We start from the raw sequence: 27,917 nt of genomic DNA, 5'->3' as shown, positions 1-27,917 counted from the left end.
TGTGTTGCAAGGAGGCAGGCATGTCATTGTTGCATGGTGATACAGAGGCAGTACGCTGTGTAGTAGAGAGAGGAGAGGTGAGAGTAGATGGAGAAGTAGTGAAGACAGAGAACCGAGGAGACGACGGAGGAGTGACCAGTCATAGGCAGAGTTGGCGCAGTTATGGCTGCTGGAAGAGAGATCTCAATATGATGTCTTACAGAAGAAAGCTTGCACACTAGTGTAGCAAGGGAGACCACAGGTCCTGTTGTAGTACCAGAGACGGGAGGAGGAGCAGGAGAAAAAAGAAACGGCAGTCCGAGTTGAAGGGCCTAGTTGAGGCCCCATTATTTCTAATTGTGTAGTACCACAAAAATGAATAAATAAACAAATAAACAAATTGATAAATAAATAGTAATAATAATAATAATAATAATAATAATAATAATAATAATAATAATAATAATAATAATAATAATAATAATGATGATGATGATGATAATAATAAAAATATTATATTTTATCAATTAGAAAATACATAAATAATAGTAATAATAATAGTAATAGTAATAATAATAATGATAATAATAATAAATAATAACAATAAAATAATAATAATAATAATAATAATAATAATAATAATAATAATAATAATAATAATAATAATAATAATAATAATAATAATTATAAAAGGATATTCTGACCTTTCCCTAGATGAGGCACGCGCAAGATGCTGCTGCTCCACCAGTCAGCGATATCAAGAATGTCAGCGGTAGAATATGTTATAGTTTTGCCTGATATAATTACTATCTTTCTGTTCTGGATGACAGCCTTCCCGTACCTTATCCAATAAACGGTCGTGCTGAGGTGGAGATCAGCCAGAAGCACTTCATATGGCTGCAAAATGCCTCGATGTGGTGATGGAAGAGGTAAAAGAAGGTAACAATGTATTGTTAGCCTAAGATTTGAACGTTGGCAATTTTTTTTTTATTTACAAAAATTATTATTTTTAAAGGCATCGAAGAAACCAATAATTCACTTAATATGAAAATTGTAATGATTTCTTGCTTGATCAAGCTCTTCAGACTGTCTACTAACACCTGCACTTTGTTATTGCTAAGTGTGCCTACATTGTACTGTTCCTAACAAGGGTGTCCGATCTTATCCATTAAACAATATTCGAAAGAATCAATTTGCTCTCAATCTTGCATGTAATCGCTAATATAGATAAAGGACGTTCCACTGACGATCTTTTAAGACAGTGTCATTTTCCCTTTAGTTCGATGAAATCTTTGTCATTTTTGCTAGCAGGAAAGCGGTGATGATAAGCCACTTTTCCTTAAGCATATTTAGAAAAAAAAATGAGCTGCAGTATTATGTACGATTATGTGAAGGAAACACTATTCAATTCCCGTAACTGTGGTCTCAAACTCTGAATCAAGGGGTGCTGTGAACTTATGAATAACCCAGCTACGATGTCACTAAACGTTTCCTTAATACAATGAAACTAAACGTTTCATAATACAAGGGGCTGTCACAGTGTGTCCTCCAAAGACAACTCATCTAACGACATGCACCTAATTACATACACACCCTTTACTAAAAACTATATATTCATTACAGAGACTTCTACACCACGGTAAGGGATAAAAAATGTCCACTGGTCGGACTGCTCTTCTGGCACCGACCCTAAGTGTCTTGACACCCCATCAACTTTTTCTTCATTAACTTCTGCAACATTCGAGTCTTAGATATAATTTTCAATCTGTACCAAACCACCTCTTTTCTCACCGAAACGCAGGTGTCTGAGGCAACTGACAGTAATCCCTTTTCTGTTTCCTCCTACTTTCTCTATCCTCATGTTCAATCCAAGGCTGGATGTTACGTCTATGTGCGCAACGACTTAACCTGCTCTTGTGCCATACTGCTTTTTTAGACAGGGCGAATTAAAAAAGCTTTCTCGTCTTGTGAACTTGCCGTAGTGTTGCATACCTTGCTATTTTCTACGCTATTTTCGTGCTAATTGCTCTTCAGATCTTGTTAACCGCATGCCTCCCCTCCTTCCGTGGCCTCTCACTCCTATTCTGTCCACCTCTTTAATGCAAGAGTAAACCAGCATTCTCAATCATTCGTCCCTTTCTCTGTGAATCTCAAAATATTTGGTCATCATGTGGTTCCCTATTTTGTAAATATCACATGCGTAACTATTTTCAATATTTAGGAGTCCATGATGAAACACAAGCTTCTAAATTGTCTGAACCATCGTTACCTATGGTTCAGTCACAAACGTGGCATAGTTCGGACACTAGAATTACTTATCATAACTTAAAAAAAAAAAAATAAATAAATAAATAAATAAAAATAAATAAATAAATAAATAAATAAAATAAATAATAATGATAATAATACGCTGGATAACCTAATATATATATATATATATATATATATATATATATATATATATATATATATATATATATATATATATATATATATATATATATATATATATATATATATATATATATATATATATATATATATATATATATTTCTACGGCATTTTATTGTGCAAGTACAAAACTAACTTCTTGGTAGAAAAATTCTGAAAAGAATTTGATTTTTTTTTAAATTATGGATAACGCTTCCTCATTTTCTATTCATGTGCTATATATATATATATATATATATATATATATATATATATATATATATATATATATATATATATATATATATATATATATATATATATATATATATATATATATATATATATATATATATATATATATATATATATATATATATATATATATATATATATATATATATATATATATATATATATATATACACACACACACACACACACAAACACATAATCGGCGAAATTCACCTCTTCATAATTATTCCAGTATGTTTATTATTTAAATTTATATAATAACAAATGAATAATCAACTAAACCACCTAAATTTCTCTGGATAATTTCCCCCCTCCCTCTTTTTCACAATTAGTGGCGAGATGTTTTGACAATAAAGAAGATATACTAAGTTGCATAATTCGCTGCCTGCAAACGAAACATATCTGACTTGTTAGACTGAGACTTCTTTTTAACACATATTGTAGCTAGCAAAAAAAAAAAAAAAAAAAAAGTTGTAGTATCCCTGCCACGTTTTGATCCTTTGAGGAACAAGTTTTGGTAGCGCTCCAATAACAGACGGCCCTTGGACAGTTCTTTCATATTTAATATTTCGAAAGAAAAAAAGTTTCCCTTCCTTTGTCGGAACTTTCATTTCAACAGGATATTTCATAGTGGTGGGTAATAATATCAATTGAGGCTAAGAATCCACCTTACCAAGCGGATGAACTAATGGGGATCCGAATCGAGGCGACCAGAATTCCCGGAACAAAACTGTTGCCAGTCCGCCTCATATGCAGCAAGTTAGTTACACCCCATCTACCATAACGAACATTTCACCGCGTTCTTTCACCTTTTCACTCAGCCTACTACAACTACTGGCTGCCATTCCTCCAAAGGTTCCAGCTAAGTACTCATACGCCTCAGACTTATAGACTACAGGGTGCTTAGCCTAATTCTGGTCCGCTTAAAAATCAGGTAAATTTATTTATACAACCTAGCCTTAACTCACTCATCCTAATCATCAAAAACTTTCGTTAATTTTATTAAAAAGGAAACTTGAAATCCATTCTTATCATCTACGTCCCCGATCAGTTTTCCGACATAAAGTACTTTGCTATCCTTTATTGGATCGTTTGCAAGAAAAGAAAGTCCCCTTCTTCAGGAGGCTTATCTACAAAATTTGTCCTCATTTTCACAGTCCTATTCGGAGATGTCAGGGGACTGACTAAGCTCTGCAGCTAGAAGATCCTGCGCATCTGTTTTGGTTTGCGATACTTAGGTCGGTCTTCTGCTACTTCTATATTTAGCTTTAACATGACTTGCTTACCTTCATAGGACTGCTCTTTTTTTTTTTTTCAGAGGTATCAGTAGGTATACTTTCCTCTTTTTCTTCCTACTGCAGTTTCTTGTCTTGCTTTAGATCCTGGGAAGGGACTAATTTACTGAGGAGGGATATTAGTTGAGGTTTCACTGGAATAGGAGACATTGCATTAGAAATTCTGTCTCTGATTTTCTTAAAGCTATAGATGAGGTCGCTTGCTGCTGAGTTGTTAGGATAGCTTGTTGTGTTAGATCTGGCTTGGGGGTTACTTACTGTGAGATTGCTAGGAGTACCTGCAGTGCAGGATATGGCTGGAAAGTTTTGTTTTGTGGTTTTTAAAAAGGGTTGTAGTTGTTTTTCTAACGGATTGGTTGAAATAATTATTTCCTCCTCTTTAACAGAAGGAGGCAGTAGACACCTGCAGAAACGATAATTACTCCCGTGTCTCTGACACGAAAGCAGTAGTCATTCCAAGGAAAATTAGCAAAATATCTCCTCAGGTCCACCCAACTAGCAGAGGCGAAATGCCAGAGGCACCTTCGCTTAGGGGGATCCTGAGGAGAGATTTAAGCTATAGGACAAGATACAGAGATGAGATTGTGATCGGAGGAGCCCAACAGAGAAGAAAGGATGACATCATAAGCAGAAAGATTAGAGGTCAGGAAAAGGTCAAGAATGTTGGGCGTATCTCCAAGACAGTCAGGAATCCGAATAGGGTGTTGCACCAATTGTTGAAGGCTAGTCCACCAGGATGGTTAGTGAAAGGAGAGGAAAGCCATAGCTGGTGGTGAACATTGAAGTCTCCATGAATGGAGATCTTTGCAAATGGGATGAGAATCAGAATGTGTTCCATTTTGGAAGTTAAGTAGTCAAAGAATTTTTTATATTCAGAGGAGTTAGGTGACAGGTATAAAACACAGATAAATTTAGTTTGAAAGTGACTCTGTAGTCGTAGCCAGATTGTGGAAAACTCGGAAGATTCAAGAGCGTGGGCACGAGAACAGATTGTCATTGCGCAAGTCATAAAGGCAACATCCAGCTTTGGATCGAAAATGAGGATAGAGAAAGTAGGAGGGAACAGAAAAGGGGTTACTGTCAGTTGCCTCAGACACCTGAGTTTCAGTGAGGAAAAGAAGATGAGGTTTAGAAGAGAAGAGGCGGTGTTCTACAGATTGAAAATTAGATGTTAGACGGCGAATGTTGCAGAAGTTAATGAAGAAAAAGTTGAGGGGGTTGTCAAGACACTTAGGGTCGTCGACAGAAAGGCTGTCCGACCTGGGGACATTTATGGTCCCCTCCCCAGATGAGTCGCCATGATGATTTTAAAATTTCTTGAGTGAAGGGTGTGTGTGTTATTAGGTTCTTGTAGTTTTGTGTGGAGGAAGAAAGTTGTCTTTAGAGGACAGGCTGTGACTGCCCCCTTGTGTTGTGAGACACAAAGGGAAACGTTCAGTGAGGTCACAGTTGAGTTTAATGATAAATTCACAGCACCCCCTGAACAGTGCATTAGACCTCACTTGGAGTAATTATCGTAATTATGCCTTCTCCAGGAGGCAGTATATATATATATATATATATATATATATATATATATATATATATATATATATATATATATATATATATATATATATATATATATATATATATATATATATATATATATATATATTATCCCTTGAGAGTAACATTTTGTTTTTCTCGGGTGATGAAGGGATGACAGGACAATAAAGAAAAAAAAAAAAAACATTGTATGGTATGACACACGCACGTGATGTAGCTATTGTATATGAGTGCGCAATAGAAAGCAAATGTTGTAGGAAGTGTGGTATTTAGTGTAACATGTACATGGTATTGTCATTATATGAATACACAGTACTCATATATAATGTTTCAGTAATGAAATTGTGTGCTATGGAACATATAGTACATGCATGACATGGCCGGTGTATATACTTAAGAATGTGAAGTGGGAAAAGATATTCTAGGAATAAAATTGTGAATGGTGCAATGAATGTATTTCAGTTGTAACTCGCGCCTCGCAGTTTTTAAATGTGATATTTTGTTTTATTATACATTTAACACCACTATAACAATTATCTATGTTTAAAATAGTGACCCAATACTAATATATTCTATATTATCAGTTTTAAAACCAAGGAAAATGTAAATTTTTATTTATTTATTTATTTATTATTTATTTATTTGTATATTTATTTTATTTTATTTTATTAATTGTCCTAGGTGCGAGGGTTCATGGATCTCTCAGAAGCTACGGAGGGGTGTATGAACTTTTAAAAAAGTTTGGAAACATTTCACAGTCAGTTTTTCTCTAAGCATCGGCCGAGGGTTTGTTTGTGTATTGCGCTGTACAGTGTAATAATTAATAATTTACTCACTATTACATTTTGTGAAAGAGGTAACACGCCAAATGTAGCATGTTAAACTGAGTTAAACAAGCTGAAAAAGTTTTGAAACCATTGGCTTAGCTTTAAGTCGGATGCGAAAACGTTAATATAATGCCATAAAACTCCGTCGCCCCCCCCCCCAAAAAAAAAATAGTATAAAGAGGAATACATCTGCGAACAGATCATTGTAATGGAACTCCATCGCTCAAAAAAAAAAATACCATTGTGTACGGTACCTCGTAAAACCGGATACACACGAACAAAACACTTTATCGTAACAAGGCTGTGTTACACGACGAAAATGCGCGCAACAAGTGTGGAAATGTTGAATCACGTCATGAAGTTTCATGGGACCTACTTCGCTCACAGTTTACCTGTTTCAGCTGCTGCATATATTTAAAATGCATTATTATGAAGTGAAAAATAGAAAAAAAAAGATGATGGCATTCACAATAATACTATAAAAAAAATGGAATACAGTAGTCGGGAATTACTCGCATCTGTGAGGTCTAACCAGGCATCATTGCTATGAATTTTATGAAAATGGCTTGCTTATTTCGCACCCCACAATACTTTCTTCTTATCATAAAACCTAACAAACTGAAGGACAGTAATTAAAATATCTTCATTTCACTTAGCCATGGTGGTCACAAGGTTCACAGTTCCAACGTATCCTAACATCCTGATATTGATTTTGGAGCAGATTTGTTATAGCCAGTTGAAACGCGTCGAACACACGTCCCGACTACTGTGTAATTTCACCCTGTAACACCCTTTGATGTTACCGACACATGGCGGGACGCCAGTGTTTGCTCGGATGTGCCATGTTTGGCACGGATGTGTGTTTTGATTCTGATGGGTGACGGATTAGTTGGGAGGTAGTGGTGTGCAGTTATTACTTGTCATGATTAGACTGCTGGGAACAACTGGAACCCCCCCGACGTGCAGTGACTGGGGCGAATATGCCTTAGGCCAATGAAGTAAGTTGTTTATTTGTTCACGTGTGGTGTTTAGGGAGGTTTGTATTTTCGTCATGTTATGCTATGGCTGTGAGGTGTTTGGGATTACGTTTATGTGTTTCTATAAGGTGTCTATATTACGAGGTCTATGTTGCATACTTGTTGTGGCATATTGATTTGGTCATATTTGTTTTTTTGTTTTTTTCACTCATTTGGCATGTTTACGTGATATGTTGCTGTGGTGAACTTCTGTTACTTTCTGTGATCCATGTTGGAGTCCCCATACAGGTTATTTATTTATTTATTTATTTTTTTTTGGGCAACGCTTGGCTTCATTTTCTTCCTGCAATGTTTTTGAATGCTCTGTTTCCTTAATATTTTGTTTTTATTTAATTACTTAATTTACTTACTTATGTATTCATTGTGTAATAATTGACCAAACTTCTACATATCTGAAAAAAACACGTTACATTGCTCTATTGATATGACCGAAGAAAAAAAATGGTATGACATTTATTAGTGGAAGGTTCCAATCAATATCAAATCAGATTGAATATCAGGAAGAAGGTGGTAAAGAGATGTCTGTATGTGTGTTCTGCGTAAGTCTGCTTTTCACGTACTTCATCCACAATAGGTGGGAAGATAATATTCATTTAAACATTATATGTATCCCTATCTGGATAAAATTTGAATTACGTTTTTACTTACAATTCTGTTTTTACTTACAGTTAAACAATTTTATTTTTTAATATGATGGATCATGACTCACGTGTCCATGGAAGGAAATGAAAAAGCAGATGAATTAGAGGTTGTAATTACGTTCTTGTCATGTCTTTCCTCTCCCTTACAAAAAGCTTGTGATAGAGTCTGGCACAAAGCTTTGATTTCTAAACTATCTTCCTACGGCTTCTATCCTTCTCTCTGTAGCTTCATCTAAAGTTTCATTTCTGACCGTTCTATTGCTGCTGTGGGAGATGTTCACTGTTCTTCTCCTAAATCTGTTAACAGTGGTGTTCCTCAGGGTTCTGTCCTGTCACCCACTCTCTTCTTATTATTCATCAATGACCTTCTAAACCAAACTTCTTTTCCTATCCACTACTACGCTGATGATACCACCCTGCACTCTTCCACGTCTTTTCATAGATGTCCAACTTTTCAGGAACTAAACATATCACGCAGGGAAGCCACAGAACGCCTGACTTCTGATCTTTCTAAAATTTCGGATTGGGGCAGAGTAAACTTGGTATTGTTCAATGCCTAAAAAACTCAATTCCTCCATCTGTCAGCTGTACACAACCTTCCAAATAACTATCCCCTCACCTTCAATGACACTTCACTGTCCCCCTCCTCTACACTCAACATCCTCGGTCTGTCCTCTCCTTATAATCTGAACTGGAAACATCAGAATTCATCTCCAGCTAAAACAGCTTTTATGAAGTTATGCGTTCTGAGACGTCTCCGCCAGTTTTTCTCAACATCCCCCTCCCCCCTTGTTAACTCTGTACAAGGGTCTTATCCGTCCATATATGGAGTATGCTTGACATGTCTGTTCTTCGCTGTTCTAGACAGGGTGGAATCCAAAGCTTTTCCTATCATCAATTCCTCTCCTCTAACTGACAGTCTTCAGCCTCTCTCTCATCGCCGCATTGTTGCATCTCTAGTTGTCTTCTACCACTATTTTCATGCTAATTGCTCTTCTGACCTTGCTAACTGCATGCCTCTCCTCCTCCTGCGGCCTCGCTGCACAAGACTTTCTTCTTTCTCTCACCACTATTCAGTCCACCTCTCTAATGCAAGAGTTAACCAGTATTCTCAATCATTCATTCCTTTCTCTGGTAAACTCTGGAATTCCCTGCCTGCTTCTGTATTTCCAGCTTTCTATGATTTAAATTCCTTCAAGAGGGAGGTTTCAGGACACTCATCCTTCAATTTTTGACTAACGCTTTGGACCCTTTTATGGGACTGGCATCTCAGTGGTATATATATATATATATATATATATATATATATATATATATATATATATATATATATATATATATATATATATATATATATATATATATATATATATATATATATATTGGAAGGAAGATGGAATTGGGTCTGTGCCATGTCTCATTCGGAATTTATAGAATGCTCATACTCCAAGTGTAGTGTAATATGGCTTAATTCTCTGCGGTTTTTTTTTTTTTTAGTTATATATTTATATATTTATTTATTTATGGCTTGATGAATCTGAGAAACACATGACAGGGATATCCGTACAAATTCCTTTATTAAGTCACAGGGGTAGCCAAGAATTACAGAGAATAGTGAGATAGCAACACAAATACCGGCTTTCGTGTGAAATTATAGATAAAATTATAATATGACAGAAAACACTGGGGTAATTTTTTTTTTTTATAAGCGGTCTTCCGTTTATAGGTTTTATGGCTAGAAAGTATTTAATTTGGTGTGTAGCTTCTGCAACTTGTATTTTGAAGATATAATAAACAATGGAAAGAAAAGCGACGGGGATGATCAACGAGATGGATGTAACATCCCCCTTGTCCCCCTCCTTGGATTACTTTGATTGTGGCGAGACGTGCCTTCTGCATAATCCAATGGCAATGAATTCTATTTCTTTAGTAATTTTCTGATTTGAGAACTCCATAATAAGCATATCACTTTAACCTCCTAAGGCAACTTACAAAAAAATATATAAAACATTAGTATACATTCACACCAAAACAAGTTCATGCAAACATTCATGATTTGATGAGCTCATGGTTAGAATATATATATATATATATATATATATATATATATATATATATATATATATATATATATATATATATATATATATATATATATATATATATATATATATATATATATATATATATATATATATATATATATATATATATATATATTTTATCAACAGTTTGGAAATGCAGTGTCCATCACAGGAAAGCCAGGCAACTACCGCTTTAGTGGCCCGGTGGTCACTGTCTTACACATCCTGGCGCAACATCTCGGCCTCTGGTGAGTATATTTATAAGATAAGATAAGATAAGATAAGATAAGATAATTTATTGGTCACATTGTTATACATATATGCATACATGTGAAATTCTTTTTGGCAAAAAAAAAAAAAAAAAAAAAAAAAAAAAAAAAAAAAAACAGGCTCCAGAAGTACTATATATAAATAAAAGTGTGTCACAAAAAAAGCATTAAAAGAGTTTCTACGAGTAAAAATGGTTAAAAATCACAATACTGCTGGGGACAAAAGTTTTCTTGTACCGCTCCGTTTTTATCAATGGCAGTGCCAGCCTTCGTCCTGACCTTAAAAACTCATATTGTAATAAAGACGGACACACAAACACACACTCACGCGCCATTGCATTGTTCGACCTCGCCACTATAGTCCGTTCACTTAAGCTAGATTTCTGGCGCCTAGGCAGATTTATAAGCTCGCACTTCATTGGCTGCGCTGCACTCTTGCTAGCACTTGCTTCAAGTGACATTTTGCATGCTCGAGTAAGAAATATTTCTATATTATATGCCATTATTCACTTATATATATATATATATATATATATATATATATATATATATATATATATATATATATATATATATATATATATATATATATATATATATATATATATATATATATATATATATATATATATATATATATATATATATATATACTCGTATATATATATATATATATGTTACAGTCAATACCTGAATCCAGACAATTTGTAAAGTGACTTATTTTTTCAGGCAATTTGTGAACTGCCTGGTTAGGTTAGGTTAGGTTAGGTTAGGTTAGGTTAGGTTAGGTTAGGTTAGGTTAGGTTAGGTTAGGTTATAACCTAACCTAACCTAACCTAACCTAACCTAACCTAACCTAACCTAACCTAACCTAACCTAACCTAACCTAACCAGGCAGTTCACAAATTGCCTGAAAAAATAAGTCACTTTACAAATTGTCTGGATTCAGGTATTGACTGTAACATATATACGGGATAGCCAGTTTTGGTTGACACCATCAGGTTCAACAGTGACTGTAGAATCAAGATGTATTGTAAAAACTTGACAAAACAAAAAGGAAATGTTATTACGAGGTGTTGAGCTGTGTAGATGTTAAAAATAAAAATATTTATAATATGTTTTACTCACGCACGCTATTTTTAACAGTTGTTCATTGAATGCTGAAATATAACTTTACATTACATAAAAAAGATCTCGTGAACAAGATTGTATGATCAGAATGCAAGTATACCTCCACATATTGAAAACACAGCATATCAATCGCCGCAACCACCACGGCGGTGCGACACAGCGTGGCGTGTGGAGGCAGACTGAAGTTAAACACCAAACAACTGGGACGGTACTTATAAAGTAGTCAAAAATATTACCCACAATTTCTCATTGGAGCATGCAAAATGTGGTTTGACGCGAATGCTAGCGAAAGAACAGTGCAGGCAATCAGGTGCGAGTTTACAAACCCATCGAGGCGCCAGGGATCTAGCTTAAATGAACTGACTATAGCGGTGGACATACATAAATTAATTTATGCATAAAATGTTATCACTGTCATCATTCTTCTTTCGTAGCAATATCTAAAGTATACCAGATTTCTACCTTCATTTTTATTATTATTATTATTATTATTATTATTATTATTATTATTATTATTATTATTATTATTATTATTATTATTATTACTATTATTATTATTATTATTATTATTATCATTATTATAATTATCATTATTATTACATTCTCTTCTCTTCTCTTCATCGGATTGGTATAAATAAGTGTGAATGTAAAAGTTATGTGCCTTGTCTTGGCTATCTCCCTCTTTGGGGAGGGCAGCTTTTCACAGACCAGTGTGTAGGTTCCCATTATTGCACTAAGTGTTCAATCTCTGGTTTCCGGTTTCACAACCAGCCAAGGAATATCTGTCTTGATTTTCGAGTAAGGTACCACTTTAAGCTAGGAAAGAGAAGCTCCTCTCTAAAGCTTCCCTGGAAACCCCTCAAAGTAACACTGTTGAGGTTCCTTCAGCTGAATTCTCGTGGCCTCCATACCTCACAAGACGAGCTGAGTCTCCTGTCACATTTCTCTCTAGCGTGTCTCCAAGAGACAATGGTGGGAGACAACTCGTCCCGCTCCTTTTGGATATTGTGCTTAACTTAGAGCAAGGCCACCACGGTAGTGATGCTTTTCATATATTTATTTTTATTTCATTTTTTTCATGTAGGATGGACACTGGCCAAGGGCAACAAAAATCCAATAAAAAAAAATCCTCACTGAAATGCCAGTCCCATAAAAGGGCAAAGCAGTAGTAAAAAATTGATGATTAATTGTTTTTAAACCTCCCTCTTAAAGGAATTCAAGTCATAGGAAGGTCGGAATACAGAAGCAGGCAGGGAGTTCCAGAGTTTACAAGAGAAAGGGATGAATGATTGAGAATACTGGTATTAGAGAGGTGGAAAGAATAGGGGTGAGAGAAAGAAGAAAGTCTTGTGCAGCGATTGCGCGGGAGGAGGAGAGGCATGCAGTTACCAAGATCAGAAGAGCAGTTAGCATGAAAATAGCGGTAGAAGACACCTAGAGATGCAACATTGCGGTGGTGAGAGTAAGGCTGAAGACAGTCAGTTAGAGGACAGGAGTTGATGAGACGAAAAACTTTTGATTCCACCCTGTCTAGAAGACCAGTATGAGTGGAACCCCCCAGACATGTGAAGCATAATCCATACATGGACGGATAAGGCCCTTGTACAGAGTTAGCAGCTGGGGGGTGAGAAAAACTGGCGGAGACGTCTCAGAACACCTAACTTCATAGATGCTGTTTTAGCTAGAGATGAGATGTGAAATTTCCAGTTCAGATTATAAGTAAAGGACAGACCGAAGATGTTCAGTGTAGAAGAGGGGGACAGTTGAGTGTCATTGAAGAAGAGGGGATAGTTGTCTGGAAGGATGTGTCGAGTTGATAGATGGAGGAATTTAGTTTTTGAGGCATTGAACAATATCAAGTTTGCTCTGCTCCAGTCAGAAATTTTAGAAAGATCAGAAGTCAAGCGTTCTGTGGCTTCCCTATGTGAAATGTTTACTTCCTGAAGGGTTGAACGTCTATGAAAAGACGTGGAAAAGTGCAGGGTGGTATCATCAGCGTAGGAGTGGATAGGACAAGAAGTTTGGTGTAGATCATTAATGAATAATAAAAAGAGAGTTGGTGACATGACAGAACCCTGAGGAACACCACTGTTAATAGATTTAGGAGAAGAACAGTGACCGTCTACCACAGCAGGAATACAACGGTCAGAAAGGAAACTTGAAATGAAATTACAGAGAGAAGGATAGTAGCAGTAGGAAGGTAGTTTGGAAATCAAAGCTTTGTGCCAGACTCTATCAAAAGCTTTTCATATGTCCGAAGCAACAGCAAAAGTTTCACCAAAATCACTAAAAGAGGATGACCAAGACTCAGTAAGGAAAGCCAGAAGATCACCAGTAGAGCAGCCTTGACGGAACCCATACTGGCGATCAGATAAAAGGTTGTGAAGTGATAGATGTTTAAGAAACTTCCTGTTGTGGATAGATTCAAAAACCTTAGATAGGCAGGAAATTAAAGCAATAAAGGACGGTAGTTTGAGGGATTAGAACGGTCACCCTTCTTAGGAACAGGCTGAATGTAGGCAAACTTCCAGCAAGAAGGAAAGGTAGATGTTGACAGACAGAGCTGAAACAGTTTGACTAGGCAAGGTGCAAGCACGGAGACACATTTTCGGAGAATAATAGGACGGATCCCATCAGGTCCATAAGCCTTCCGAGGGTTTTGGCCAGCAAGGGCATGGAAAACATCATTACGAAGAATTCTAATAGGTGGCATGAAATAGTCAGAGGGTTGAAGAGAGGGAGGGACAAGCCCAGAATCGTTCAAGGTAGAGTTTTTAGCAAAGGTTTGAGCGAAGAGTTCAGCTTTAGAAATAGATGTGATAGCAGTGGTGCCATCTAGTTGAAATACAGGAGGGAAAGAAGAAGTTCTTAGATATATTTCTGGCTAATTGTAGAAAACTCGGAAGATTCAAGAGCGTGGGCACGAGGGCAGGTTAAGTCACTGCGCACATAAACGCAGCATCCAGCTTTGGATAAAAAATGAGGATAGAGAAAGTAGGAGGGAAAAGAAAAGGGGCTACTGTCAGTTGCCTCAGACACCTGAGTTTCAGTGAGAAAAAGAAGATGAGGTTTAGAAGAGGAGAGGTGGTGTTCTACAGATTGAAAATTAGATCTTAGACCGCGAATGTTACAGAAGTTAATGAAGAAAAAGTTGATGGGGGTGTCAAGACACTTAGGGTCGTCGACAGAAAGGAAGTCCAACCTGGGGACATTTATGGTCTCCTCCCCATATGGGGACTCCGAGGCTGGTGTAGGAGTCGCCATTATGATTTTAAAAATTTTGAGTGAAGGGTGTGTGTTATTAGTTGCTTATGGTTTTGTGTGGAGGAAGAGAGTTGTCTTTAGAGGGCAGGCTGTGACTGCCCCCTTGTGTTGTGAGACACAAAGGGAAACGTTCAGTGAGGTCACTGCTGGGTTTAATGATAAGTTCACAGCACCCCCTGAACAGTGCTTTAGACCTCACTGGGAGTAATTATCGTTTCGGTGTCTACTGCCTCCTCCCCTAGCTTTAAGAATGATTTTTAATTTGTTTCGTCTTTTACAATTTAGTAGCGACTCTCTCCTTTCATAATTTTTTTGAACTGCTATACCTTCTCCAACGTAGAGGCTACCACTATGGGCTTTACTGGGTCCCAGCACAGGTCGGAGTCTCGGGGAATGATAATGCCAATTGGCTAGCTAAAGAGGTAGCGACCCGTTTTTCTCCCTCCAGTTTCGTTCCATTTCATGACTTGTACTCCATACTTATGGTGGCACTTCTTACCATTAGGTAGAAGCATGTGGGAGGCTGTAAGTTGGCACCACTAAGATGGGGAAGATAATATCTTTTGCTGTCCGTCTGTGGACGGTGGACAGTCCGCTGAGAGACTGCACTGGTGGTTTCCGGATGGGGCACACAGGTCTCACACATGGCTACCTAATGTCCTTGAAAACACAACCATACTATGATTATTGCTTAGATCCCCTTCCAGTGTGGCACGCTCTACCAGTGTCCTAGTATGGTGGACCTGCGGTGGTGAGATCTCCCGTTGTCGCTCGCATTAAAGATGGAACTTTCCATATCTCGTTCATACTTGGAAAGAGGGTTTTTTTTTTTTCGGGACATGATGCCCTAACATTTATGGAGCAGGCTGGTCTTTTGAATACTATTTATTTTAATTATGTTACTAATAATATATTATTAATCAGAAGAACATGGAGGCAAGTGAGGAAGACACAATGATCAACACTAGGTCGTGGGGCCTAGGTTTCAGTGCCTTGGGCACATAACGAACAACACGAAATATATGGGTCATTGAGGTTAGTGTTTTGGGCACACAACGAACAACGTCAGGTATCTAGGTGTACGAAACGAACAACCCCAGACGTACTCTTCTGGATTAGTGGGACCAGTATCCCATATTTTTTTTTTTTTTTATGCAGGGGGAGCACCGGCCAAGGGTAACAAGACTAATGCAAAAAAAAAAAAAAGTTCCACTGAGGTGCCGGTCCCCAAACACAGTCTAAAGAGGTAGGCAAAACATTACAGGATAAGTGTCTTGAAAGAGTTCACGTCATAGGAAGATGAAAATACAGAAGCAGGTAGGGGGTTTCAGAGTTTACTTGAAATTAATGCATTCATTACCTACTCTCTTGATTTGTAGCTATTCATTTTTCGCTGTTTCTTCCCTTATTCTGTTTATGTTTTTGCATTTTTATTTTTCATTATTTTAACTATATCATAAATTTGTTGTTAATATAAACATTTATAATTTCACTTCCTAATAAGCTACCCTGAGCAAGGTTAGGGACCTGGGACACGTGAGAAAGTCCTATCTTGCTGAGATCATGGTTATGTGATAGGTAACAGAGAATTTCAGTTAATCAATGGCACCAGATTCGATAGGGGATAAGTCTCCGTATTCACGAATTGGTCCTAGAAAATATTAACAATGAAATGTGTCATACGGAAGAGAGAAAAAAGCACATTTGTATCATAAACTGCGTGTAACTATTGACAGATGCTTCCACTGTAAAGATGGCCGCCCCACAACAAAAAAAAAATCCTTGACTAAGGATTCGTGTGCAGATTCAGTTTTCTCTTCTGAACCTGCAATACCTTGGTTAGTGTGTTGTTGAGTATTGCTAAATAGTAGTCTTACATTCTCAAATGAAAATATCCTATTTTGAAAGTTCTTTTATTCAAGTTGAAGAAGCAATTTTAAATTCGCGGGATACAACACACTTTTACAGCTAAACTGGTATTTTTTACAGTCCTTGGTATTTCTCTCATTTCTCCTATTACCCTTTTAGATTTAAATTGGCAGGTTTTGCCTGATCTGCATGGCAGCGACCACTTTCTTATTATATTGGAATCGGTAGAGCCTGAACCACGGTCTCCTCTCTCCCGTTGGGGCATAGATAGGACAGATTGGCAGCTTTATACTAAACTCACTTACAAAAATCACTTTACCTAATCGTTTATATCTGAGTTTGAGAGATCTGATAAGACTGGGACATATTTTACTGGTATTTTACAATTTGCTGCTATCCACTCCGTCCTTCAGACGACTGATCGTTTTCTCAAACATCTGCTCCCTTGGTGGAACGGTGATTCCTCTGCTGCTGTGTGAGCGAAGCATGCTGCCTTCTCTCGTCTCCGCCGACATCGTGCGGACCCCCAAGTCCATGGACGCCTTCCGACGGGCGTGGAGTCAGGCTCAACGGGTGTTAAAGACTGCACATCGAACATCTTGGAAAGACCATGTCTCCTCCATTACAGCTAAGATCCCACTCACACTGGTATGGAGCAGAGTCCGAAAGATCTCTGGGAACTTCTCGCCTCCTTTCCCTCCTGTCTTGTCACATTCTGATGAGATGGTGGGTGATCCCATGATGGCTGGTGGAGTATTCACCGATTACTTTCCGAGTGTTTCCTGGAAGGATCCTACTTCTATGGCACACCATCGTCGCCATTTGGAATTTCGTGCTTCCGCTCGTGGTGAATGTTATAATGTCCTCGTTTCCATCTCAGAGCTAAAGACGGCTCTATCATTATGCAGTGATTCGTCACCAGGCCTTGATGACATCTCATATGCCTTTTTATGCCACATGTCTGATAGGGCTTATTAATACAATACACACAGAGCTTCTGTGATACGTCCTTCCCCCTTTCTCTCTCTCTCTCTCTCTCTCTCTCTCTCTCTCTCTCTCTCTCTCTCTCTCTCTCTCTCTCTCTCTCTCTCTCTCTCTCTTTTCTCTATTTACACAAATATTTACAGAAAGGCTTAAAATTCAACGTTGAATATGGAATTATTTAAAAAGCCTATGATAGTAGTATTTATAGGGAATAACACTAAACATAATTAATATTAAGGTAATAATACAGAATAATGAAATATATTTATGCAAGGCTGCACAGCATCCAGTCTCTGCATGTGGGTGGCGACGCTCGACAATCAAGACAGGACACCTTACTCCATGCATGGGCGTATCTGTCCCCTGTATAGCTTGAGGATGCCTCGTGGGTCGAGGGTGTTTGCCATCCTACGCAGGGCAGTGACTTGGAGAGAAGTCTGGCAGGTGATGACAGCGATGTGGTGATCGAGGCGTAGGCCGCGGTCCACAAACACCCCCAGGATCTTGATGTAATCCTGGAGTTGTAGGCTCTTGTCTCCAAAACGCAGCTGTCCTGAGACTGCGTGTAAGGCATCTGGGGACCGCGAGATAACCATCACCTGCGTCTTCTCAGGAGCGAAGTTAACCTGCCACATCTTTCCCTACTGCTCCACCAGTCCGAGCTGCCTGTTCAGCTCAGTGACGGCATGCTGACTGTCGAGGCGGCAGTTGGAGCGGGAGAGTGTGCAGTCGTCGGCGTATGTGAAACTGTGAAACTTGATTTTCGAAGGGCAGACTTCCCCGGTCTCCGTTCTGCTTTACAGGACCTAAAGAGAGAAGAGGCAGCCGACGTGGAATCAATTTGGAGTATTTTAAAGATGATTTCATGCAGATGCAGGTTATTTTCGTTCCTCTGAAATTTATTCGTGGGGCTTCTAGGAAACCGAAACGGCTCAGCCATTTACTCGAACGGGGCATAAGGCGAAAGAGGACGGTGTACCAACGAGCAAAAGTGACTGGTAACTTTGGAGGGTATAACCAGCTTAAGTTAAGTTAAGTTAGGAGTTAAGGATAGCGCGGTTCTATAAGAAGAACCCCAAGGAGTTTTTCAGTGAAGTTAATAGTCGAAAACCAATCTCCAGGAGGACTGGCCCTATGGAGAGCGACAACGGGACTCTGTGTTCCTCTGATGAGGAAAATGCAACCCTGTTGAACGAATACTTTTCGTCAGTTTTTACTGTAGAAAACGATCATTACGACCCAGAGCCAGGTGTAGTCTATCAGGGTGGTAGTATAAACTCTATTAGATGCACAGTAGAAGAGGTTTCTAAGAAGATAGACAATCTAGATAGCTACAAAGCTCCGGGAACTGATGGATTTCTGCCGAGAGTAATGAAGAAAATCCGAACGAAATCTTTCCTCATCTCATGACTATCTTTAACAAAGCTCTTGAAACAAGTGTCGTTTCCCAAGACTAGAGGGAAGCTAATGTTACTCCTCAATTCAAGAAGGGCGATACTAGCAAACCCAGAAACTACCGACCAGTCAGTCTGACGTCAGTGGTAGGAAAACTCCTGCAGATTATAATTATAGATAAACTAGCTGGTCATCTAGATGGTAACAGTTTATTTAAAAATTCTCAACATGGCTTTCGGTGGCATCGTTTATCGCAAGTTCTCACGAACTTGCTCGAGTTCTTTCACGAGGTGTTCACTGAGCATGACAGGTGTAAGGCAATAGACGTAGTGTATATGGATTTTCAGAAGGCCTTTGATAAGGTACCCTTCAAGCGATTAATGCTGAAAGTCTGTGCGTTAGGTATTCAGGGTGAAATAAGTCATTGGATAGAAAACTGGTTAAGGGAGAGAAGACAGAGGGTGGTGACTAACTCTCAGGCTTCTGGGTGGGCTCTGGTTACGAGCGGAGATCCTCAGGGATCTGTTCTTGGTCCACTGCTATTCATCATATACTTTAATGACATAGATGAAGGAATTGTCTCCAGAATCTCTAAGTTCGCCGATGACACGAAGCTAGGATCAGACGTTTCGACTCCGGAGAAAGTAGAACAACTTCAGTTTGATCTCTAAAAGCTGGGAGAGTGGTCAGTGGGTGAGTGGGTCACTGAGTGCACAGTGGGTACCGCAACCCCCAAGCTGACTACTTTCTTAAGGGAAAGGCTCTGGAGAGCACTGACTCGGAGAAAGAATTGGGTGTAGTTATTACCAATGACCTCAAGTTCTCGAAGCAGTATATAGCTGTAGCGAAGAAGGCTCAGAAACTTTTAGGCTACATAAAGAGACAGTTTGGATATCGGAGCAAAGAAATAGTATCATGAATGTACAACTCCGTCCGTCTACATTTGGAGTATGCAGTTCAGTTTTGGAGTCCTTCTTACCGTAAAGACATCACAAGACTGGAGAGAGTACAGGCCAGGGCCACCAAACTGATTACTGAGCTTAGACACATGTGTTATACAGATCGCCTGAAGGAGTTGAACCTCTTCTCACTGGAGACCAGAAGGCTTCGTGGTCAGCTCTTGGAGGTATTTAAGATATTTCGAGGTTTCGACAACGTGGAATACAGGTGCTTGTTCCAGCTGAGTGAGGGGCGTACTCGTAACAATGGCTACAAACTTGAACTGAAGCGTTACAACAGAGATTTTTGTGGGAACTTCTTTTTCCCACAAAATCTGCAATCGTTGGAATGCGCTTCCCTCAGATGTCGTCAATAGTGACTGTAGAGCAGTTCAAGACCCGACTCGACAAGGTGCTGCCTAGGTTGTAGAATCGATCTCCCCTGGACATGTGTTTCTAACTTGTTTCAGTCTCTTTCAGTACTCCCTTATATGGATCATAAGGCCTGGAGTACTTCTCTTCCTTGTATCTCTCTCTCTCTCTCTCTCTCTCTCTCTCTCTCTCTCTCTCTCTCTCTCTCTCTCTCTCTCTCTCTCTCTCTCTCTCTACAAGCTTAAAAATTCTATGTGCATATGGCGAAACGTCGCGCAATAATGAAGATAAGGGTTCTGCTCAATCTGTTCCTCACACACACACACACACACACACACACACACACACACACACACACACACACACACACACAGACACACACACACACGCACAGATGAGTTCGGTCCACAATGTAGAATGTTAGTTACCCTTCACTCAGGAACTTTTAAATCATTTTCATGTCATGTCTGATCCTACTTGTTGGGAAACCATAGATTAAAGATGTTTATAGAACTGGTACTGTTGATGATGATGATACAACTTTCGGAAGTTTATATATTATTAGATTATTAATGCTTTGTTATCCTTCAGTTTCAGATTCACAAGATCTGAACTGCGAACTTATGGTCACCGTCTGCCGAATGGTTCCTGGACGGGAATACTTGGCCAACTGCACCAACAAGTACACAGCGTTTCTCATAGCTCAAGTGTTTCGTTTGGTTTACATGGAGCATTTTTTAAATTTATACTATACTATCAGAATATATATATATATATATATATATATATATATATATATATATATATATATATATATATATATATATATATATATATATATATATATATATATATATATATATATGACTCAAGAGGTGATTTCAATCGTGCGTTTTTAGTAGCGCGAATGGGAGTCAATGGGAGTGTGTGGGGGAACGTTCCCACATATGTAGTCGTTTCTCGCTTGAACAAACGCGAGAGTCGAGATATCCTTTGTGCTCGCGTGATTTCTGAGCGATTCGAGGTATATGTATTTGTATGGAGCCGAACACACGATGCGACAAACACAGCAATTTCATGATGACTTTTCTCATTATTTGTTGGCGAGACAAGCAAGATCGCCAATCTTCTGCATGCACTTCACGTGAAGAGCGGAGACAGTAGTCACTCGATCACGAGATGAATGACCTCATTCATCCTCATTCATCTCATTCATTCATTGAGATGACAACCGCGCGAGTGGAAACGCCTCGTGTGAACAGATTCTCTCTCTCTCTCTCTCTCTCTCTCTCTCTCTCTCTCTCTCTCTCTCCAAGTTTATATAATTTATTAAATATATATATATATATATATATATATATATATATATATATATATATATATATATATATATATATATATATATATATATATATATATATATATATACTGTTGAAGTCTACAGAAACTCGAGCATTATTTTTTTTATTGAAGATCTTTTGTATTTTCCGCACAAGGATGCGTTTGTCAGGGTGAAGGCTTTGTAAAAGTGAGCCAAAGTCCATTCCGTTCTCGAAATGTCTTTCGGTCCTGTCTGGACCATCTTCAGGAGAAAAGTGAAGAGACTGGCGAGGAGACGCTGCTATGATTTCTCGTAGCGAACGTGGTGATCCACACCACCTTTTATGTAGGAGGGGGTGGCCAAGGGTAATAAAACTATAACAAAAAAAAAAAAAAGGACCACTGAGGAACCGGCCCCGAACAGAATCAAAAGCGGTAGTGAAAAATCACAAGATAAGTGTCCTGAAGCCTCCCTCTTGAAAGAACTCAAGTCACTGTAAGGAAGAAATACAGAAGCAGGCTGGGAATTCTAGAGTTTACCACAGAAAGGAATGAATGATTTGAGAATACTGGTTAACTCTTGCATTAGAGAGGTGAACAGAGATGCGAAAAGGATAAGAAAAACAGGCGGAGACGACTCAGAACGGTTAAGTTCATATAAGTTGAAATGTGAAGAGATGAAATGTGAATGTTCAGTGTATAAAAGGGAGATAGTTGTCTGGAAGATTGTGTCGAGTTGAAAGATGGAGAAATTGAGTTTTTGAAGCATTGGAATATTCTAATTTTGCTCTGCCTCAATCAGAAATTTTTGAAAGTTCATAAGTCAGGGATTCTGTGGCTTTCCTGCGTGAACTATTTACTTCTTGGAGGGTTGGACGTCTATGAAAAGATATAGAAAAGTGCAGAATGGTATCATCAGTATAAGAGTGGATAAGACAAGAGTTTCGATTTAGAAGATCATTAATGATTACTAGGAAGAGAGTGGGTGGCAGTACAGTACCCTGAGGAAGATCATTGTTAAAAGATTTAGAAGAACAATGACCGTCTACCACATTAGCAATGCAACGATCAGAAACGAAATTTGAGATGGAGTTACAGAGAGAAAGACAGAAGCCATAGGAGAGTAGCTTTGAAATCAAAGCTTTGTGCCAGACTCTATCTATCTATCTATTCATAGTTTCTGCAAATACTGAGGGGAGTGAAAGAACGTGTAATTCTAAGTAGTAAATGTTCAATACACATGCATTTTTAGGGTTTGTTTAACAGTCAGAGAAGTAGAAAATGTATGGGACTCGCGGGTGTGTCCTGCGTGTAGCTATGAGGTGACGGACAGACGGTTGCACTGTCACAGCCTCGGAGGTGCCATTTGGTCAAATTTCGAATGGTTTAATCTTATTTTTTTGCAATCTATGGAATATTACAATATCTTATAAAAAGATAAATGGTATTAAAAACCATGTAATTTATCGATAAGCATTACACGACAACATTATTTCGATGATTAAAAGTACTCCTGTAAAATGCTACATGGTACCATCGAAGCAAAGGAGGAGGGGGAGCGAGTCCGAGCGGCCTTCAAAACAGCTGAGTGATGATTATATATATATATATATATATATATATATATATATATATATATATATATATATATATATATATATATATATATATATATATATATATATATATATATATATATATATATATATTACCTGCACCAGTCGTTGTTTTCACCGACACAGATAGCATATACCTGTTGAGTCACCAGAAGGCAGGGTGACGACAGGAGGAACTTCCAAAGGTAATCTAGCAGGTAATGAGTACCAGAGGTAGAACTTCAGGAGCAGCAACGTTAGTGGTCGAGCGGTCAATTATTTGTTTTAGTTTTTAGTTTATGGGTAAGCACACTGCAGGTGTTATGGCTTAAGTGTACTAAATTATTAGTTTATACAATTTATATACACAAGTTGAAGAAAGGCGAGTCATTTTATTATTCTTTACAAATCTAAATAGTTAAATAGGTACGCTTATGTACAATCCACCACTTTTCTACGTCCTTTTCGAGATATTCATCTCTTTAGGAATTGAACAATATATGCAGAGATATCACAGAACGCCTGACGTTTAAACCTTCAAAAATTTCTTGTTGGGGTTGAGTAAGTTGAGTGATGTTCAGTAGCCCAAAACACTATTCTTCCGCTATCGACTCCATTCAGCCTACTAGATAACTATTCCCTCTTCTTTTGCGAAACTCAACTGTACCTCCCTTTTGCAAGGAATATCCTCTGTCTGTTTTTTACTAAAATTTTAAATGGAAACTTCACATTTCGTCTCTCGCCCATACCTAGTAGGTGTTATGACATTTTTTTTTTTTTTACTTCCGCCAGCTGCTAATTTTGTGCAGGATTTTCTTCTGCCCCGTTACATTTCTTACTATCTTATATCGTTATTCTCATCCTAATTTACCTTTTGGCCTTGCTAATTGCATGCTCTTCCTCCTCCCGCGGCCTCGCTGAACAGGATTTTGTCTCTTCCTATTTCATCCATAAAAACTTGTTCACACCGTGAACTCTGGACCACAATGCCCCACAACTTTTGGATTTGACAAATCAACTTTCACGCTCCAAAAATGAGAGGATGTTTTATTTTCCTGTTTTGATATTGACTGCTTTAATTGCAAACGATCGATCGTCTCTTGTCTGAAAAATTCCTCATAGTAATTGTCAGCACATCAGCAGTTGTATCTAGTGTCAAAATAAGTGTCACCGTTCATTCTTCGAACGGACGTCATGTCCACGACAACCACGACTCTTTTCGCCAATTAACCAACCGTCGCAGACGGCCTTGACAGTCATACAGATAGTCGCAAACCGTCCACAAGACTGTAAATAAATGACCAACAGATGCCAAGGCGCTTTTCGATGGCCTTCTTACGGTCCTCCCGTTTGTCTTGGTGGAAGCCTTGCCAGTTGTGGCCGAATTTACCGAGATTTTTTTTCAGAAGGATATTTTGCCCTTAAACATTCCTAGAAATTGCTGTGTGTTGCTCAATAGTCAGCATTCCGTCAACATCCCAACAATGTGTTAGCCGATATTTCCGAGTCATTACGAACATCCTTCATTAGAAGAAGTCCGCCATCACAACACTCAAATATTTGCCTTAGAAAGGCAGCACGGACGACTGTACAGACAATCAAGAATTTGTTCAACTGTCTCGCTTTTGTCCAGAAAGATGGATTATTTGAGATCAATTATCTATTTATTTATAATTATTATTATTATTATTATCATTATTTATTTATTTATTTTTTCGCGGCCTCCTTCGTGACTCCATATCCCATTCCGGCGTTCGATAATCATATCACGATCATTTCCAAACTTATTTTTTTTTTTTCGAATTAGTATCCCTAACTTCGTGTGCCCTAGAGTAATGCCCCAGAGACTGTACAAAGCGAACACGATTTAAGGCAAGCGGTGATAGTGGCACGCATGTGCCTCATTGTTCGTCCTTCTCACTTGCAGTGCATACTATGTAGTAATTAATGTTAACTCAGTATAATTTTCAGAATGTAGATTTCGCCGGGACATTGTTCGCACTGTCGCCAGAAAGGTACTGGGTTGTAGACTTCAGTGAACACATCTACCTGGATGAGATGACCGCCGCCTACGTCCGGCCAGGTGTCGTCCCCAACATAGTAGGATTCATCCGACCTTACACATTTTCGGTAAGATAACACAGATTGTTTGGCGTTCTCTCTCTCTCTCTCTCTCTCTCTCTCTCTCTCTCTCTCTCTCTCTCTCTCTCTCTCTCTCTCTCTCTCTGTGAGTGTATATGCGTGTGTGTTGTGTGGTGTATGCGCGCGTACACGCGTGCGCGTGCGCGCATACACGTGTGTGTGTGTGTGTGTGTGTGTGTGTGTGTGTGTGTGTGTGTGTGTGTGTGTGTGTGTCAACATAAGAACATAAGAACATAAGAAATAAGGGAAGCTGCAAGAAGCGACCAGGCTTACACGTGGCAGTCCTTGTATGAAATATACCTACCCATTTCCATCTATCATCCCCATCCATAAACCTGTCTAATCTTTTCTAAAAGCTCTCTAATCTCCTAGCACTAACTACATAATTACTGAGTCCGTTCCACTCATCAACCACTCTATTTTTTCCTATCTCCTTCCTAAACCTAAATTTTTCAAGCCGGTTATTTCTTGTTTTACCCTGGTTGCTGATCCTAAGATTTTTGCTTACATCCACCTTGTTATAACCCTTATACCACTTAAAGACTTCTATCAGGTTCCCTCTTAACCTATGTCTCTCTATAGAATGTAAATTTAACAACTTCAGTCTCGCCTCGTAAGGAATATTCCTCTTCTCCTGTATCCTTTTAATCATTCTCCTCTGTACTGATTCTAATAGACCTATATCCTTCCTGCAATGTGGGGACCAGAACTGCACAGCGTAGTCTAGATGAGATCTGACCAGCGCCAAATATACCTTTAATATTACTTCCGGCCTTCTACTTTTAACACTCCTAAAAATTAATCCTAGTACCCTATTTGCCTTGTTTCTGTCCTCTATGCATTGTTTTCCTAGACGGAGTTCAGAGCTAACTATAACTCCTAAATCTTTCTCGTACTCTGTACCTACCAGAGTTTGGTTGTTTAATGTGTACCTACTGTGTGGGTTTCCTCTACCTACGCTAAGTACTTTGCATTTATTGATATTAAATATCATTTGTCATTTGTCCGTCCATTCATTCATCCTATCTAAATCTATCTGCAAGGCGATGGCATCCGATTCTGACCTAATTAATCTACCTATCTTTCTGTCATCCGCAAATTTACTAACATCACTACTAGTTCCACTATCCAAGTCATTGATATATATTAGAAATAACAATGGCCCTAATATTGATCCCTGTGGCACCCCACTAATTACAATACCTCACTCGGATTTCGATCCGTTTATTACAACTTTCTGTCGCCTGTCGGTAAGTCATGACCCTATCTAGCCTAACACCTTCCCATCTATCCCGTGTGCCCTAACCTTTCTCAGGAGCCTTTGATGGGGTACCTTATCAAATGCTTTACTAAAGTCCAGATATAAGATATCGTAACTATCACCACTATCTACTGCCTCGTACACTTTAATGTAAAAACTTAACAAATTTGTCAGGCAAGACTTCCCCTTCGTGAAGCCATGCTGTGACTGATTTATCAAGTTATGTTTGTCTAAATGTTCTCTAATGTTCCTCGCCATTATTGACTCTAATATTTTACCTACAACTGAAGTTAAGCTGACAGATCTATAGTTAGACGCTAAAGTTTTATCTCCTTTCTTAAAGATGGGTACTACATTAGCCTGCCTCCACATTACTGGTACCTCACCTGACTCAAGTGATTTCCTAAAGACTTACTAAAGACTCAAGTGATTTCCTAAAGGCTCACTAATAACTTCTTTGCATTCCTTAAGTATTCTGGGATATATTTCATTTGGTTCTGGTGTCTTGAACTTTTTTAGGCCATTTATCTCCTCTTCCACTATCTCCTTGGTTATGGAAATATCTGTCAGCTTCTCATTCCCATCTGCTCTAAACATCTGTTCACTATCTGGTATATCATGCATGTTTTCCTCGGTGAAGACAATTAAAAAATATTCACTCAGAATTTTACTGATCTCCTTTCTAGAACTAACCAGCTCCCCATCTGCTGCCTTTAATGGACCTATAGTATCCTTATTCTTCGTCCTTTATACCTGATAAAATCCCTTGGGGTCCGTCTTCGCCTGGCTGGCTACCTTTAATTCATAATTGCCCTTAGCTTTCCTTGTTAACTTCCTGACTGTTCTAACTAATTCATTATATTGTGACCTTAAAACTTCTTCACCTGCCCTTAATCTCTTATATATACTTCTCTTACACCCTATATAATGCTTTAACCTAGTAGTCATCCATTTAGGGTAATTTTTTTCTATGATCTTATTGCCCTATACGGGATATTTGCTAACTGACCTCTATGAACTTTATCTACGAAATATTTATACAATTCATCTTCATTTAGTTCACCTAATCCCCTCATCTCGGTTCCTACCATCCTCTCCACTCCCTCATCTACTTGACTCGACCTCACCTCTCTCATTTCAGCATGACCTGACATTCCAACATACTCACACCTATCTTCTCCCTCTCTCCTTTGCCCCTTCCGGACACATCTTCCCTCCTCTTGTCCTACACCCTCACACCTCACCTCACCTCTCTCATCTTGCCTTATCTCTCTCAACTC

At 38.4% G+C, this 27,917-nt stretch overlaps 1 protein-coding gene across 1 annotated transcript in view; it reads left to right on the top strand.

Annotated features, from left to right (window-relative positions):
* Window positions 1-791: 791 nt before the first annotated feature.
* The window catches only part of LOC135093967 (glutamate receptor ionotropic, kainate 5-like), a 73,192-nt gene continuing 46,066 nt past the window's right edge, over window positions 792-27,917 (top strand). Inside the window, exons 1-4 of the mRNA XM_063993648.1 lie at window positions 792-908; window positions 10,245-10,345; window positions 20,911-21,001; window positions 25,206-25,364. Coding sequence (XP_063849718.1) covers window positions 873-908; window positions 10,245-10,345; window positions 20,911-21,001; window positions 25,206-25,364 — 387 coding nt within the window. The 5' untranslated portion in view covers window positions 792-872. The remainder of the gene's footprint in view (window positions 909-10,244; window positions 10,346-20,910; window positions 21,002-25,205; window positions 25,365-27,917) is intronic.

The sequence above is a fragment of the Scylla paramamosain genome, chromosome 44 (genome assembly GCF_035594125.1).
Source record: "Scylla paramamosain isolate STU-SP2022 chromosome 44, ASM3559412v1, whole genome shotgun sequence".
NCBI classification, from domain to species: Eukaryota; Metazoa; Arthropoda; class Malacostraca; order Decapoda; family Portunidae; genus Scylla; species Scylla paramamosain.
This window is presented reverse-complemented; position numbering and strand designations above follow the sequence as displayed.